Below are 18,557 nucleotides of genomic sequence, written 5' to 3' on the forward strand. Positions count from 1 at the left end.
CTAATTAGATTGGCCACGAATTTCGTTGCGTGCGCTGCATCGCCAAATGCGATCCAGCGCGCGCAACAAAATTCGTTATATTTATTGTTTTCGTAATTTACCTGAAATCGGCCGTATGCTGCATTTTACAACCCCCCACCCCACGTCACCGCCCCACTAACACGCCCTATACGGGCCGTGGCTGACAATGAGGATGCCATTCATGGAAAGTGGAGGGAAGAATTTCAGGTTGAGGTGCTTGAGTCTGTGAAAGATAGACAGGGTGCTGATTATATATATATATATATTCACTGAAAAAACCATAGGTTTCACACACGTTATAGTTAGGAATTAGCATTTAAAAAACCTTGCAAATTCAATGAAAAAACCATAGGTTTCACACATGTTATAGTTAGCGGAAATTTTACTGATAAAAAACCAATGAAATTGCCCCGTTATAGTTAGTGCTGGCAACTATAACTCACGCGACCGCAATCCTCTGCTGATGCTAATACTGTATTTAGACACTTATTTGCCCATGTCTTCTTCCATACATTTTTAGCTACACATATATTACAAATATTTTTTTTTATAAAGACACATATGTCATCAGCAGAAGATTGCGGTCGCGTGAGTTATAGTTGCCAGCACTAACTATAACGGGGCAATTTCATTGGTTTTTTATCAGTAAAATTTCCGCTAACTATAACATGTGTGAAACCTATGGTTTTTTCATTGAATTTGCAAGGTTTTTTAAATGCTAATTCCTAACTATAACGTGTGTGAAACCTATGGTTTTTTCAGTGAATTTGTACGGTTTTTTAAATGCTAAGTTACTTTACGCCATTCGAGGCGTGCGCGCCCACTTAACGCAGTGCGTTCCGTGCACGGTTTTTATCAACTTTAATAAGCCCTGTACATTTGGTGGCCTTCGGCCACCAAAAGCACAGGGGGTGGGGTCAATGTGGATAGTGTTTTTTTTATTTCGATTTTATAATTTCATGTTGCCAAAATATAGTATTTTTACTGATGTCATAAGCCCTGTACATTTGGTGGCCTACAGCCACCAAAAGCACAGGGGGTGGGGTGAGTGTGGATAGTGTTTTTTTTATTTCTATTTTTTACCGTACGCTTACGGTAAGCGTACGGTAAGCGTACTCGGCGAAATTGCCGAAAAAAAAAAAAAACGTTTTTGCTCTTGGGGGATGTTTGGGGACTCCCTCAACATGACTATGTGGGAGGGAGTTGTCAAAACAGCCCCGTAACATGTTTTTGGGCATCATGTTTGATAAATAACACTCAGTGCGAGAGACAAAATGGCGGACGCCGCTTCCTGGTTTCGGCCGATTCGAATGTTTACTAAGATCTAAGAGCCAATCAGAATCGCGCTCGCGCACGCCACCGTACGCGTACGGTAAGCGTACGGTAAGCGTACCGTAAGCGGGCTCAGATATATATATTGATTTAAAGGCTATTTTCTCAGAATCTACTGAACAGATTTACACCAAACCTACAAAAGGCACTTCCTTGACATAGGGACTACCTCTCTGCCAAATTTCTAGTAATTCTGTTCAGCCGTTCGGGCTGTAGCTCTGTCTAAAGGTCCTATGGAAAAATGCATGGGAAAAACGCGTTTTGGGACCCCCCTTTTATCTCAGCCCCCGCTTGACGAATCCCCCCGAGACTTTCAGGGTAGGAGCGGAGCGTAGCGCCCCACCTATTTTGAGAAATTCGCGAGGATTCATCGACCGGCGCCAAAGTTATTCAAAATAGAATGTTGCGGATTTCCTATGGAAAAGGGGTCCTAACTATAACTACCTACTGGCGACCGCCAGTAGGTAATATATATATATATATATATATATATATATATATATATATATATATATATATATATATATCTTGATTGTTTTACCTTAGGAATTCTGTGAGCCTAGCCTACTGAGATTTTGAGGAGCCTTATTCAACTCCAAATTCATAACCCTGAATTCACAAAGCAACATGGAAGTAATGCTGGATCCACTGTGGGTGTCACAAAAGACACACTCATCTTTTCCGGTAGCACTTTTCATGCTCTTCACGGACAGCATAAACCTGGTTTTCTCTCGGTAATTAAAGGGCGAGCGATATTTGGTAAAACATTTTGGCCTGAGAAAAAGACCAAGCAACATGTAGAAAACGCTGTGTCTAACAAGGAGCAGCCTTTTGAGGTACACAAGAAAGTGTTTTGCTTTGTGGGTAACTAATTTTGCAGCATCAAACATTTTAATCACAAATTGTCTACACAAAAACAGTACATAGTACATAGTACATAGCATTACAGTTATATTTGACGAGTATCCTAAGCTGTAGCGGGTTATTATGATGTTGTAACATAACATTTATTTTTAAAGCACATAGTTACCTTGAAGAATGTCTTAGCACTAAAATAACAGATGTGCATCAATACCCAACTCATCAATACTCAATTTATCAACCTCAGAAATATGTCAGAGTGATTGGACCCGCCTAGATTTAAATCTGTGACAGATCCTTGCAGTGGATGAATTAATCCACTGAGTCAAAAGACCCAGTTCATAGAAGGAAGCTGTTATGTGATGAGAAGACAGCAGACACTAAACGTACATTACAGATGTTCAGAAGTGAATTGAAATGTTTTGGCAGTAGTGGTATGATTCCGTAAGGGGGCCTGGGTGTGTTCCCCAATGTGGGCCAGGTATTACGCCCCACCTGTGTGAAAGATCACCTGTCACCACTGAAAATCAGTGCCATCAATTTTATCTCAGCCACTGTGCCCCTAAAAGAGAGAACCCATTATGTGCGAGTTAGTTTGAGCCTAGTTCAAAGCGGGCTGTACAGGCAAACCTGTTTTTTTTGCTCTTAAGTACACACGCGTTGGTTACCGCCACACAAGCAATGGGCCCGGCCAAGGAAATAATTAAAGCACACATTTTAGAATATTTGGTATCAGTAGTTTTGAAGTTTTTGTAGGGGAACTCTGATCCATTGGCAAAAAAGTGAACTTGCAATATGGTCCCATAGGAAGGAGATTGAATTCCACCTTGAAGTAAACATTGACATCAATGTACTGTTGATAATTGAACTTTTACAATGTGGAGACGTTATTTGGAATACATCCATGTAAACTATCTGTGGTATACTTGAGGGTCAAGAATGCATTTCTTTTTGCATCAAAGATTTAGGGTGAGTGGCGGTTGACCAGTAATTAACATTGTCAGTAAAGGATTCCTCTCCTGACTTACACTAGGCTATAAGCATAGAAGGTGGGCCTATATACTCAGTCCTACATCAACACAACCTACCAATGTCGTAATGCCGGCCTCTGCAGCATGGGGGTCCCCTAACCCGTCACGGGCCCCCACTCAGTCCAAGACCAATAAATGTATGTGCAAATGGGAGACTCAGAGGTCCCGCTTCATACTCTGTAGAAGGGCCCCATCATTGTGCATTTCAACATTGCAACCTACAGCTACCCCAAGACAAAGTTTTCCGCCCGGCTGCCTAAGAGATTACTTGGGTAGATGGAGGTAGTGAAAAAGGAGATTACCATCTCTCAAATTCCTCCTCGAGGCCAACAGCGGGAACTTCAAGTTCAAAATAGGTGTAAATAATATGGGTGGAAAAGTTTGACTTTTTTCTCTTGGAGACAATAGCCGTATTTACGTTAACAAAATAGGACTGTGGACTATTTTTAAATAATTGTTTAATGGAAGCATACTGAATATCCGGCACTCGATCTTCTCACACCGGAAGTGCTATAAACTCTTAAAGGCTTAAACAAACAGTCCTACAAAGGATTACTCCTACATGCCCTACTGAACTAACATTAATCCCTTATTAAAAAATACTTCAACAAGCCTTTAGTCTAAACAGAAATTTTACAGATGTTGCTCCTTGAGCAATCGCTATTTTTGTTACTCCAAACTGAAACTGAACCTGCGTTTGCGGGACCGTATCTGATCATCGAAATAAGTTGGAAAACCGGCAGCATAATAAGAGTTTAAACAAAAGATAAGGCGTGAAACAATTTATTTTTCAGGTTGTGAGCTATTATAGTATAAAGCAGCATAATACAACAATACATGAAGAGAAACCCTTAAAAGCACAATAAAGAGACACGAACCTCATGCGGTGTCATCTCCTACTCAGTGGCGTAGGAAGGGGGGTGCGGTGGGTGCGGGCCGCCCTGGGTGTCATCACTGAGGGGGGTGACAAAATGGCAAAATTATGTGTTTTAAACCATATTTTTGCTATTTTATCAAGCTGGGGGTGACAAGAAATTTTCCGCACCGGGTACCACCTGAGCTTGCTACTCCACTGCTCCTACTGACATAATACAAATGAAATTACACTTTGTTTGGTGTGAAATCTGTCACTAGCCAGCCTGTCAATACAGATGCCCAGGGATGTGAATGCTGGAACTAGTTGCACAGACTGGAACCCCAAGCACCAACAGAGTTTGTGTTTGAGCAACAAATTCCTTGTTTGACATTAATGTGCAGATCATATGCTTGATTCATACAGAGAACACAGAAGTCCAAGTGACATCGAAAAAAGACAGTGCCATGGGCATAGACCGTCATTTGGGAGAGTCATTTCCACAGAGAAAAACATATGCCCTGGCTCTGAGATTGGCCCATGTCAAATATATAAACAAGATAAAGTGGCAAGACCCAGCCTTCTTTCAATCCACTGTTTGTACCAATTCTATGTCAGGACCGGAAGCTTCAGATTATGCTTTTCTCTCTTCGCTTTTATTACAATGCGAAATCCAAGCAGCCAGAAAGATAACCAACAAAGCATCACAACAGTAAAAAATGACAACTCCCTACAACCAGGGAGGAAGAAAACAGTCCTTCGTCCTTCTATTATTTCCACCATCTGAGGTACATAGTCCCATGTCAGTCTCTCTCCCTCCTCTTTCTTCGCTGCTTCGCAGGCAGTTAAGTTGTTTTTTACTATTCTCCTGGTATTTAATAATTGCCGGTTTTGTAGGGTTATTGATATTGTCTTTGCATTGTTGCTCTTTCTTTGCCTTGACAGATTCCTTAATCAGCCGCGGGAGCGTTGTTCCGCTCCTTACGCGGCCGTGACCCCTGCTGGTGCGGTGCTTCGAAAGCCCGCTAGAGGGACTCACTCCACTCGTTGCTCTTGCGGCGCCGATCCTCATAGAGGAGTCGCGCTGTGAGAGCGAGGAGTCGAGAGCCTTGTCCCCGTCTGCCTAACCGAGACGCCCGTGTTTACGGGTTGTATTTCCCCGCAATATATCCTTTTCTTCTACGCCCCGGCGGGGGTCTGTACTTGGGGTCATTCCCGCTGATAACGTGCTCGAGCGGGGTGGTGCACAACTTTGTCGTTGCGAATAACGGTCAGCGCACACACGCGCCCAGTTCTTTCTCACGCATTAAGCGTTGGACGCGCTGGGAGGCAGACAGCCCAGTTGAGGGCTAGCACGTCTGGGGTGAGGGCAGCCCTATTGTGATCCTTAGGGTTACCTACATCTGTGCAGTCTTTTAGTCTGCCCTCATTGGTGGGGTTTTGTTCCCCACATTAATTCTGTAGTGCCCAGCTTCTAAATAAATAGAAGACTCCTCTGTTACCTGGCTCCCCACTTGATCTGTGTCTTTGGGCAGTATTGTCTCCCCTCAACTATGGAAGATCAGTCAGAATATTATGAGGAGGAGGTCCAGGGGTATCTACCCTGGGATGATGATTTTTATGAGGCGGACCACATCTCAATCTACCGAGTGGTTAATGAGGTGGTTGGCCCTATGGAACAACGCCTCTCTGAGAAGATTGTTCAGGAGTGCACTAAATTGGCAGCAGCGCGAGCGGAGCCTCCTTCGGATTCTATTCCGCCGTCCGGTGTGCAACCTCCACCGGCCAAGAAACAGCGGCCTGAAGGGGTGGACGTTGACGCTTTTGCCCGCCTTAAGTCTGCATTTTTGGCTTCAGCGCCACCAATCACCCCCGCGCCCCTCCTGGCGGCCGCCCCTTAGGACCCCTTAGACCCCCCCAATTCCCGCAACGGATGATGATGCTGATGATGACGCAGGGTCTTCACGGCCTTGGCGCCCGGATGCGACCCCTTCCACCTCTACAGCTGCTGAGGATGCTGACATGCTTAACCCTGATGACATCATGCACCCGCGTTCGGCGGCCTGGGTTCCCGGCGACAAGGTGGCTAGGTTTGTCGTGGGATGGCTCCGCAAGCCTCTTGGAGGCTTGAGGTTGTCTACGGGCGGAGTGCCCAGGCCCTCTTTGGACGATAAAATAGCTTACACCCTGGAGTTGGATCCTAAGATGGCCACCTTTTTGGCCAAACACATGAAGGATCCCAGGAAAGGCATTGACAGGTCCTGGCGGTTCTGTCAGGATAAACTCCTCGATGCCATCGGACCAATGACAAAAATACTGGACATGGCGGAAGAGGCCAAGGTCTCAGGATCTCCTATTTCCCCGAGGTCCTTTCCAATTGGGCCCAGAGGGGTATTATCTTTCTGGGCAACGCAAATTGTGCCCTCTCCACCGAGCGTCGCCGCTCGCTTTTGATTAAGCTAGACCCCAAACTTGGTGATTTGGCTTCTTCGGAGGCGGGTGCCGTGGCCCAAGGGGGCCTCTTCGGCGACCCCTTTGTTAAAGAATTAGGAAAGTTTGTTGCAACATTCACTTCAATGGACAAGGCCTAGTCCAGTATCAAAAGAGTGTTTAATCAGCGGGTTTTCCGTGGGGCTGGGCGAGGCAGGGGCCACTCGCCCGGCCGCGGGTCACAGCAAAACCCAGCACGGGGACAAGGCTCTGGTCGCGGGCAGTGTAACACTACAGCGAACTAGACAAACTTCTACCTGACAAGAGGCCAACGTTTCAGAGGACGCGGGAGCTTCAAGGCCAACGCTGGAGGTGGACATTCCAACGGTAAGTGTGCTCCCTGCTTCACAAGTTTGCATTGGGGGTCGACTGGCGGCCTTTCGAGATGCGTGGGCAGACATTACTTCAGACGCATGGGTCCTTCAGACCGTTCAGGGGTTTTATATAGAGTTTTTCGAAAGCCCACAGCAGGAGCAACCCCTTGCCCGATATCGTTCAGCGCTCTTGAAGCACAGTTGATCGACGAGGAGATCTCCGAGCTGCTCTGCAAAGGAGCCATTTGCCGATCAACTCTGCACCCTCATGGGTTCCTCAGCAATATCTTTCTGGTGGACAAAGCCGACGGAGGCTGGCGCCCAGTTATCAACCTCAAGGATTTCAACGGGTGGTTGGTGTATCGCCATTTCAAGATGGAGGGAATCCATCTGCTTCGCGACGTCCTCTTGCCGTCCGACTGGATGGCGCGCCTGGACTTGAAGGATGCGTACCTGGTAGTTCCCATCCACCCACCACATCAAAAGTTCCTGCAGTTTTGTTGGAGGGATTTGGTGTACGAGTTCACCGCCCTTCCATTCGGTGTTTCCTCAGCCCCTTGGTGTTTTACAAAGGTGCTGCATCTGGCAGTGGAGTTCCTCCGCGCTCAGGGTATTCGTATGATCGTGTATTTGGACAATCCGCTCCTGATGGCTCAATGCCCTCGGACCCTGGCCATCCAACGTCAACAGACGGTATCTCTTCTGCAGGGCCTAGGTTTCAGTATCAACGAGACCAAATCGGTTCTCCAGCCTTCTCAAAAGGTAACCTTTCTCGGGTTCGTGGTGGACTCTGTCCAACTGACTTTGAGTCTTCCGTCTCGAAAGATGGTGAAAATTCGACATGAATTGCGCCAGACCCTCTCCAGACCCTACACCTCTTTACATCATCTGGCCCGAGTGGTGGGCCTTCTCTCATCGTCAATTCAGGAGATCTTCCCGGGGCCTCTACATTATCGGGCCCTCCAACGCCTCAAGGCGTATCATCTGAGGAGAGGGAAGTCGTATGATCATTTAATTCCCCTCTCGGCGGAGGCCGGGAAAGAGGTCATGTGGTGGTTATCCCACATGGAAGCTTGGAACGGACGAGTGATTTTTGGTTCGGTTCCAGACCTCATCATAGAGTCCGACGCCAGCAGGTCAGGCTGGAGTGCTCGGTGCGGGGATTTTTCCACCGGAGGAGTGTGGTCCGTAGACAAGCAGAATCTTCATATCAATTGTCTGGAGCTTCTAGCGGGCTCCTTTGCGGTCCGATGTTGGACCAAAGACAGGGTGCAGTCTTGTGTTCTTCTAAAAATGGACAACGTCTCGGTGGTCCGTTACGTGAACCGATTAGGAGGTTCTCGCTCCCATGTATTGGCAAACTTGGCAAAAGATTTTTGAGGTTTCTGTCTGGATCATCATATCTCGGTCACAGCGGAATACCTGCCGGGCTGGAGCAACCAGATTGCGGATTGGCACTCGAGGAACCTTTACGATTCCAGTCTCTGGAAGCTGGATCCTTAGATTTTCCGCAAAATACACTCTCTATTGGGGCTGTTTTCAGCATACCTCTTTGCCTCCCGCCTGGACCATCAGGTCCCTCGGTTCTTCAGCTGGAGACCGGATCCGATGGCGGTTGCCACGGATGCCTTTCTGCAGGACTGGACCACGGAGAGCGGTTATGCGTTTCCCCCCTTCTCCATGATAACAAGAACGGCGGCCAAGATCCGCCGCCAGGCAGCAGAGGTGATCTTGGTAACACCTTGTTGGAGGTCTCAAGTCTGTTTTCCAGTTCTTCTGGAACTTTCTTGGGATTTTCTAATCCTACTCCCCCAGCATCCTCATCTGCTTCAGAATCCAGACGGGATGTCTCACCATCTGATCGCGCAGGGACTGCTTCGCCTCATGGTGTGGCGACTTTCAGGCAACGTTGGTGCCAGGCCTTTCGAGGCCGGCTGAAAGCCTTCTGTCAAAGACTTGGGACGATACTACCACGAAGCGTTATTGGTCCGCTTGGACGAGATGGGTTCGTTGGTGTCTTCGACGGGATTTGGATGCCGTGGTCGCAGGTGTCGTTCACATCTTGAATTTTCTGGCAGATTTGGTGTCCGATGGGCTGGCCTATCGCTCTATAAATGCAATCAGATCGGCGATTTCGGCGGGTCATGTTCCGCTAGATGGCAACCCAGTTGGGGAACACCCGTTAATCTGCAGACTGTTGCGAGGTATACGGTTATCTTACCCCCTGAACCTCGTTATTCGGTCCTTTGGGACGTCAATTTAGTTTTGGACCTCTTTTTATCTTGGCAGCCCAATAAATATCTCTCACTGAAAGAACTAGCTTCTAAACTAGCTATGCTCTTGTGCTTAATCTCATGCAGGAGAGTTTCGGACGTCCGGGCTTTGGACATTTCGGCTAGAACTTTTTCTCCTGATGTAGTAGTTTTTACGATAGGGCGTCGGACTAAGTGTCATAATCGTACAGTTTCATACCCAGCTTTTCAAGATACACCAAAATTGTGTGTGGTAGAATGCCTCAAGGCATATGAGGACATGACCCAAGAATTCCGCCCTCCGGGCGAACGTCAACTTTTGATAGCTCTCAAGAAACTGCACAAGGCAGTATCTTCTCCCACAATAGCTAGGTGGGTGCGTTGGGGCATGCAGGAAGCGGGTATTGACACAAAGCAATTTGGTGCTCATTCAGCTAGAGGCGCTATGGCCTCGAAGGCATTTGCGCTAGGAGCGCGACTAGAGGATTTGATGCGAGCAGCGGATTGGTCTTCGGACCCTACGTTCAAAAGGTATTATTTCAAACCGGTCGTGGATGTGGCTCATTTGGTAGTAAGTAAGCTTTGAACTAGCATAATCTGAAGCCTCCGGTCCTGACATAGAATCGGAATTTGCCAAGCAGAGTGACGGTAAGTTCCAATTCTATTAAGGACACGTAGGCGAGGATTATCCCACCCGGTGCACGACAGTGCGAACCCGCCCGTATGTTAGTAAGCAATCACTTCTTGTGTTTCGGGGTGAGTTGAGATAATGTACAATGTTCAGCCTCGATTTTACAGTGTTGATCATGTTGTTAATGCCATGTTTCTTGAACTATTTTTCTTCCTCCTAACGTTTTCCTTGTTCTTCCAGGAAACGATGGGTCAAAACAGGACCAGTGATGATTTGGTGTGACTCGCGCGAAGAAAGAGGAGGGAGAGAGACTGACATGGGACTATGTACCTCGGATGGTGGAAATAATGGAAGGACTAAGCACTGTTTTCTTCCTCCCTGGTTGTAGGGCGTTGTACTTTTTTACTGTTGTGATGCTTTGTTGGTTATCTTTCTGGCTGCTTGGATTTCGCATTGTAATAAAAGCGAAGAGAGAAAAGCATAATCCTCGCCTCCGTGTCCTTAATAGAATTGGAACTTACCGTCACTCTGCTTGGCAAATTCCGATTCTTCTACATACCTGGATGGCACATCATATCCTAGCTGTGATCCAGGGGCTTCTATATAATAAAGCTATAGCCATCGGCGGAAACCATGCAACCGCAATGCCAAAGCGTCTTCAACAGCAAGGTATGGTTTGCCCCATTACCAGCTGGGTAGAAGCCTATTACTACCACATATAGTGAGTGATGAATGTGGTTATTGATTGATCTCTTGTTATGAACAATAATGCAAAAGTACTGTCTGTGGTGTCCATACTTCATCGTAACCCTGTTTGATATAATGGAAGGGTGCCTTTCGCCTCAAGCAAAGCTTGCAGTTCACCTAAATGAATTTGGTATATATTTTAACATAGCTGCCAAACAGGAAAATTATTCGATGGATGTTTTGGAGAACAGGGTTGCTCTAATTGAACACTAGGACAAAAATGGAGGTGCACTATGAGCCGGCAAAGGGTTATATGGCCTAAGTAGAATGATGAAGGGGTATTCCTATGGAAGACCAGATCACTTTTAAAAAGGACTCTGAAAAGACCTGGTGCAGAAGATGGTGGCACGTTTCTCACATGGACTATCAAACTAGTATTATTTGATGAGAAAACAAATTATCTAAAGAACTGTAGAACTATCTAGAACTAATGTGCTAGTGTAGTAAGCAGAACAAGACGTCAAAATACAATCATACCCAAGACCTATGATTGGTCTATATAGATAATTCATAATCTTCTAGAGATAGTTTGTCGCTTTAGATTTAGATATTTTCAGAATTTCAAACCACTTAACTTTCTGACAGCCTTTTTAGTCTCCCATCTTAATATCCCTTTTTTAAACTAGCAACCCTCAAAGAAAGAGACTCTCCATAGAGGAAGACTAAAACGATGCAGACAGGCTACAAAAGTTACGGTTTATCTCTTGCTTTTTTTCTTCTCAGAGCAGATTTAAACTATTGCATGGATTGCTTGGTCATAGCTCGGCAATTGCAACGAACATTCCAATTCGGGAACAATGCAAAGGGAAACTGTTGGGAAATGGTTCCCACATCATGAGACATATGATGCTCCGCTTGAACAAGTACAAAAATCTACTTGTATTAGCCATAAAATGACCTCCAATGCTGATGATCACCATAAGAATTGTGAGAGTACCAATTATTTCAGTTCTTTCCCAAGATTCGGCCTGGCCCTCTATCATCACTACATACCACGGACCCAGGTGGGGAGAAAGACCGTTTCCTGGCTGCAGCGACTGTAAAGTCATGGTTCGCTCTCCGAGTGAAGGAAGCGTACCATCTGATTAAGAGTTACAGGGTTAGTTTTGTGGAGAATGGGTGTTGGTGGTAGTTTCCGTACCTGACGTGGGGAGTTGAAAAAAAGTTTTGCGGAGGCAGTTACAATGCAGCAGAGTGTTGTGATTCTTAGTGCTGCAGTTTTTTGTGCACGCGTCCCGCGAGGCACAAAACAGTGACTGCAAAAATCATTAAGGCCAGAAACAACTGAAACTTACAATAGAAAAATCCAATACTTTACCCAAAAGAGCAGTGCGAAAATGTAACCTATTACATCCTAAGTACATATTTACATTGATGCAGAGCACTTCCACCAACAGGTGCAAGTACCAGGCTTCGGACCTTTTTGTCAGGTTACTACTTTCTGGAAAACACCAAAGTTCACCTTCTTGCTCGTGCTGTTCATAGCATACATCGGTTTTATATAGGTTACAGTCAGATTCCACCAAATTCATCAGACGGTATTGGGAGTTCTGGTCCTGAGACCCATTGTATTTGCGATGATTTGATTTTGATTTTTTAATTTGATTTGAGATTTATAGAGTGCAACAATCACCTGAGGGCATCAAGGCGCTGAAGACTAGCATGCATGGGACAACCTATACATCAATACATCTGCCCCAGCTGAGGGATTAGCCGGAGAATGACTATGTCTTACGAGCTTTCCTGAATGGCAGGAGAAGAGGGATGGCTCTGAAGGTGAAAGGAAGAGAATTCCAGAGTTTGCTCGCAGCCACAGAGAAAGCTCTATCGCCCCACTTCTTTCTTTTGGTTCTCGGTACCGCAAGCCGCAGTTGGAGGGATGAGCGTAGAGGTCTACCAGGGTAGTGGCAGCAGAACATGTTTTTTGTTGTAGTGTAAGGGAGATAAAGTGCCTTATGTACCAGTAATCAAGTTACAGTGATACATGCCAGGGTGACCAAAGTAGGGCCAAAGAGGCTGGAAAAGATTCATTTATATGCCTTGAACTTAAATAGGACTCATTTATATAGTCAGTGTTCATCCTAAAAATCTAGTGCGGATCCAGCCCTCCTGAACTTTGGACACCCCCTGTAGCATCACTTCACACAAGGAAAGACTGACTATGCATGATGGAAGGACATATAAATACATGTAGAAAGAATATTAACTCACCTATAAATGGAGAAGGGCGCTATCGATTTTATAAGAGAAGCCACAGCTCCAACCTTAGCAGCTTCTACCGCACCAAACGCCCTGTACTTCACGCTTTCCCCATAGCTGATGTAAGGCTGGTTGTAAACAATAATCTTGCCTTTGGCTTCAGCAGCTCTAGTGTGGAGTTCTTCAAAAGAAGTCACGAGCAGGACTTCTGCTGTAATTCCTGGAAAATAGTACAACTGACTGTTACATATATGTCTACAGTTTTGTTTATTTTTTATTCAAACATCTTCATTAAGGTATGATTACTTAACATTATATGGCACTGGCACAAAATTCCAATATCCAACTTATTAATTCCCCCATTTTGCCCAATTCTGGAAACCTGCAAACGACGCTACATACTAAAGTGTCCTTAATCTGCATTCTATGTACCAGTCACATGTTTCTGTCGGCTCAGTTCATAAACGGTGTTCAACAAGTCAAAACGTAGTCTCGTATATGGTTGTATGTGGTCTTGTTCAAAATCCAACATATATTAAATGGTTCTGACAAACTTATTTTGCTGAACCATTGTTGACGATTTTTTCTTCTAGAAGGACTTTCACCAGGTTGGCAAAACCAACCTGGCGAATGTAAGTCTTGAAGAAAATTTATTTTCTTCATGTTTAATTTTTGTTGCGTGGCTTTTAAGGGTTTCCCCTTTTAACGCCATCCTTTTTATCAAGACCCTCTTTCCTGCCTTCCATGCCCAGATTTATTTCAAATTCCTTAGTCTCTTCCACAGTTTACCTGTTATTATTTTTATTTTATTTTTACAATTCTGGTACTCCTCCTCCTAATATACTGGCTTTTATACATAACTCTTACTCTACCTCCTGCTTTCCTCCCATTCCTCACAAACCCCTTAATCCAATTTTACTCCTTTTTTCAAACCCCTTTACCTGTTTAAGTGCCATTACTTTTTCAAACCCCTTCCTCCGTCTCCCAGGTGACTCTCTTTTTAACAAACTTTTTTAGAAATCCATTGCTTCCTTTTCCACTTTACTCCAATCATTAAAAGATCAGTTGCTCATCCACCCCCCTTTACTAAACCCCCCATACTTCACTTCCTGATGTGCTCCCTTTTATTTTTGTACTGACCCCCTTACTCCCTGTCCTGCCGTATATGTGTTTAATAAAAAAATAACACGTATGCGACCTCCCACTTTACACCCATTTTTATTTTTTCACAATCCTGTTACTACCACTCCCATTTTATTCACTTTTTTAATATACTCCTTTCTCCTCCCCCATGCTACTCTGTCCTGTATGCACTCCGCTTTTCCCATCTTACTACTTTCGCATGCATTGTCTTCTTTCTCTATATTTATGTTTTCCACAAAAACATTGTATTTTCTTGGGAAGGTAGTTCATCATTTCCACTTTCATCCTAAATTGATGTTTCTTCAGCCTGTTTTCTTCAGGCTAACATGCTACGTTTCAGGAATTTGTCAAAATGACAGATTACTCATTTACAAAGGTTCCCTACAGTAGGGTCCCCAGGTTCTCACTAGGTCCCCTGCTCAGTTCTAGTGTCTGAGAGGTAGAACAGCTGAACAAGACATTCCAATTCACTGGGAGTGAAGGCGGGGCAAAGCTGGCATAAGCAACTCCTCATCGGTAAGGCAACATGCGCCCAAACACAGCAGTATAAAAATACAGGCATAGCATAAGGAGAGCAGAGAAAATGACCACAATAACTTACTACCCATAGCCTAGTGAGTTTTCTCACCTGTCGTCGGACAGGAAAACAAGCAGGCTCGGAGGCGGGTGGGAGGGGCTTTTATAAAAAAAAAAAGAGAAAACAGACTAGTGTTGTAGGGGCCTATCGGGACCACTACATATAGCAATGACTGGGAGGAGGAGGACCTTAATCGGGGTAATGAAGATTACCGGTAAGTAACAGCACATTGCAGTTCATGGTAGCATTGTTCACCCCTTGCCTCAAATGAATTTTTATTATAATGCTCAATTCCATTCAGGGCTGCCATTTTATGATCATGATTATTAGGGTGGAATTTCAATACACATACAAGACATGGCTAGTCTCCGCTTTGTCAGGGGCAAAGGAGGAATAGTCAACTTAATCATTTACTTTTCTCCTTTCCTATCTAGGTGCACCTTTATCAAACACTGCACTTTTGTGCTGGTCTCAGGATGGTCTCTCACCTCTGACTCCAGTTCAGTGACCCATTTCCATAACCTTTTCATCACCCAACATATCCAGACTAGGTGGACAAATGTGGCCACAATCTCGTCAAATGCAGTCTTCCAGAACCCTAACACCTGGAAGTACCAAGATTCGCAGCATCAAAGCACAAATACATTTTTTTAGGGGCTGTCAGAACTCGGAGTAAATCTCTGCAAGTGGAAGAACACAACCACTCTTCTTTCATTCAGTAAAAAATAAAAGACTCATTATTTTCCTCTTTCGCAAGCAAGCTTTGATTTTGATGACTCTCATCTAGCATTCCAGACCCATTTGTCTTATTGTATATTTACTGTTGAGTACTTATTGCATTTGACTCTCCGTTTTTTAGTGAAGCTTCTAAATGCCATTGGTGCAGGAGGACCATATCAAACATCTAAAACATACATAAAGGGTGCTAAGATGTTTGAATAAATCAATACCCTAGGTAGAATGTTGTCCTCTATTTCTACAAACCTTACCAATCAAGAGAGATGCTTGCTCTGTTTACCACCATGTTAAGCTGAGAGTTGGCTCAGACCTACACAAATCTAAAATCTAGCAAGGTCAGTAATCATTTTCAAACCAAGAGTGTTTAGGGAAACATACTTAGTACTCTTGAGATGCCTTCATATAAAGATAACCCACACAAAACATCTTAAATAACACAGTATTAGCTTGTCTCTCCCACAGACCATGTCTGGCTAATACAAACTTTTGAATCCTCAATCGGAGGAGAGCACCCTAGTAGCCATACCTACACAAGATGAATCAGCAAATATCTGACCACTTTAAGGTTCTTCACCTCCATCCCCACTCCATCCTTCTCTTTGTATCCCTTCTTCTATGCTCCTTCCTATCTTCCTGTTTGTTGGTACAAGCATTTTTTGTTATTGGACACTTACACTACAAGGTTTAAGGAAGCATAACAATAATCTTATAAATTATACTGCTTCCAGAATGCCGGTAATGATGCACTGCCTATCAAACAACCCTGTGCCCTAGCTGATCATCAACCTACACAAACAATTCCAATTTGCGACCACAGAAGCTCATTGCCTTCGCCAACCGCAACTCAGCGTACAAGGGACTCTGCGCTAATTTACAATTATGTATACCAGCTCCTCATCTGAACATTGTTATACAGATTGATTATGTGTAATTCAGTGTATGATGTCGAGGCACGCTTGCAATCCTGTAACTGGGGCAATGATTGTACTGTCTCTATAAAAATCTGTAAAACCTGTTTGAATGAAAAAGACAGATTCTCTTTTACTTTGAAATAACAAGAAAATGTTTCCAGTTACTGTACACTTCTGCAATGAATATTTAGGCCGCATTCCCTGTCCTCGTCTGGTACCACTTCCTGTTTAGGGATTAAAGACAGAGTACCAAGCAACGACTTTCAATAAAACTGAGAAAACAGAAAGAATCAGTAGTGAAATGCCTCACATATTTATGGTCATTTTTCTTGGTGACTTCCAAGGCTCCCGAGACCTTAAGGACTTCACGTAGGGTCAGATGTACAAAGCTTTTTTGAGTTCTCAAACGCCTGATTCGCAGAATTGGTCTGTTTGTAACTGCACAAACGTGTTTTGGTATGTTACAAACATCAAATTGCAATTCACTGGTCCCTTACTGAATCTCAATGTGTGTTTTCTACCAAATAATGATTCAGTATTTAGAAAGGGTGTCCCTTCCAAATACCAAAATGACATGGTATGTATTAATAATTTGTAACCGAATCTGGTTGGAAAACATTAATACTTTGCCACCAATTCAAAATTGGTGATAACCCTTTTCAAATGGGATAGGGTCCAAATAGGACCCCAGCCCCTTTGAAAATATTTTTTCAAATAAATATTTTTATTGGTTTTACAAAAAACAAGTGCCTTTACACATCGAGATACAACGCCAATAATCAGTTGGCAGGACGGGCTGAAAAGCTCGGCATATCCATACAGAGGGTCACGTTCAAAGTCAAGATAAAAGAAAGAAAGGAAGGAACACGCAATATCATGTGAAATCGACCCCTCGCATGTCTGAAGGAACAAAAAGAGTACAAGTGTAGCCAGGCAGGTAATCAACCAGTTTAAAAGAATTAAATTCAGTACAACCCCCTCACCACCCCTCTCCCACATCCAACATGGATATACATTTTATCATTCGGCGGGAGATCATCCATCACAAGTGACCTCCCAATTAGCCCTCTATAGCTCGGTTAACCTGAGTGAGTATATCCTTCAACAGAGACAGGCAGTCATCCCACTGTTCCATGAGGTTACACCTCCCATCCCTGGCTTGTGCGTCAGCTCGGACTGAAATTTCTTTCTGTCATGTTGTAGTTGGGCGGGGCAGTCGCCACCTTCCAAGACATGGCAATGAGACGTTTCACAAGTATGAGTGCTAAACCTTGGAAGCTCATCAGTTGTTTGGTCTTTTTTGTTATCACTCCTACATTGAGGATGCAACGAGCGGGATCTCGCGGTAGGACAGAATTCGTAATAGTAGAGATACAAGAGGTCACTGTTTGCCAGTAATCCGAAATTACCAGGCACAGCCATGCCAGATGAATAAAGTCCACCTCAACCTTCTGACATCTCAGAGACAGAGACCTCGCGCCCGGGTAAATTTTGCTTATCCTGTCTGGTGAAAGATATATATTATGTAGGTAGTTAAATTGAGTAAAATGGAACTGGGCGATCCGCATAATAATTTTGATGGACCCCACACATTTCTGCCAATCAGCGTCTGTCAGCTCCATGGATGATTTGTCCTCTCACCACCCCTTAGGGGTCAGGAAGCAAGAATCAGAGGGATCCCGACTCAGAGCCCCATAAATCATAGATTTCGGCCTTCTCATGCTCGCTAGGGTCAGCATCAGCTCCAACGGGGCCACTTTGAGAATGTTAAACAAAATATTTTTTACTAACAGGCAGTGGTCCTCAGGACCACTGCCTGCTCTTAAAAACGTGAAACTTAAACGCTTTATTTTCTTTTTTTAAACAGATCCCATTTTCCTTTAGGAAAATGGGCTGCATTAAAAAATGTTTTTAAAAAGATTGCTTTATTAAAAAGCAATCAAAGACATTGTGCTCTGTTGACCTAAGCTGGCCACCAACCCTGTGATGATTGCGATTCCTAGTGGGACCTACCTCATTAAAATTCATGAGGTGGGCCGATTTTTGATCCACTAGGGATTGCAATTTGGAACTCGCAATTTCTAATGTTGATACATCTGGCCGTTAGAATCCAGGACACACTCCAGGAGTAGACACCAGCACAGTCCAGGCAACGTCCAATTGCCACTGGTCAACTGGTCACTCACAGAACAAGCATTTGCAATGCAATAGGTCTCGCATTTTTAGAAACTTTGTCCTATTGGTATTGTAAATCACAATGCCTTTTATTTTTGCAGGTGTTTTTTAAACCCATAAATAAATGGCATGGTTATTTACAATGCCAGTAGGTCTGAATCTCGCAATTGCGAGACCTATTGCATTGCAAATGCATGTTTTTTTTTTTATAGTCAAATGTTACAGAAGACTGAAGAAATTGGATCGATCACATGAGCAAATGCAATGCAACTTTGCCTCACA

At 44.2% G+C, this 18,557-nt stretch overlaps 1 protein-coding gene across 1 annotated transcript in view; it reads right to left on the reverse strand.

Annotated features, from left to right (window-relative positions):
• Window positions 1-18,557, reverse strand: part of CPQ (carboxypeptidase Q) — a 1,977,691-nt gene that overhangs the window by 1,401,684 nt on the left and 557,450 nt on the right. Inside the window, exon 3 of the mRNA XM_085605212.1 lies at window positions 12,744-12,951. Coding sequence (XP_085461338.1) covers window positions 12,744-12,951 — 208 coding nt within the window. The remainder of the gene's footprint in view (window positions 1-12,743; window positions 12,952-18,557) is intronic.

This window comes from Triturus cristatus, chromosome 5_1 (assembly GCF_964204655.1).
Source record: "Triturus cristatus chromosome 5_1, aTriCri1.1, whole genome shotgun sequence".
Lineage (NCBI taxonomy): Eukaryota > Metazoa > Chordata > Amphibia > Caudata > Salamandridae > Triturus > Triturus cristatus.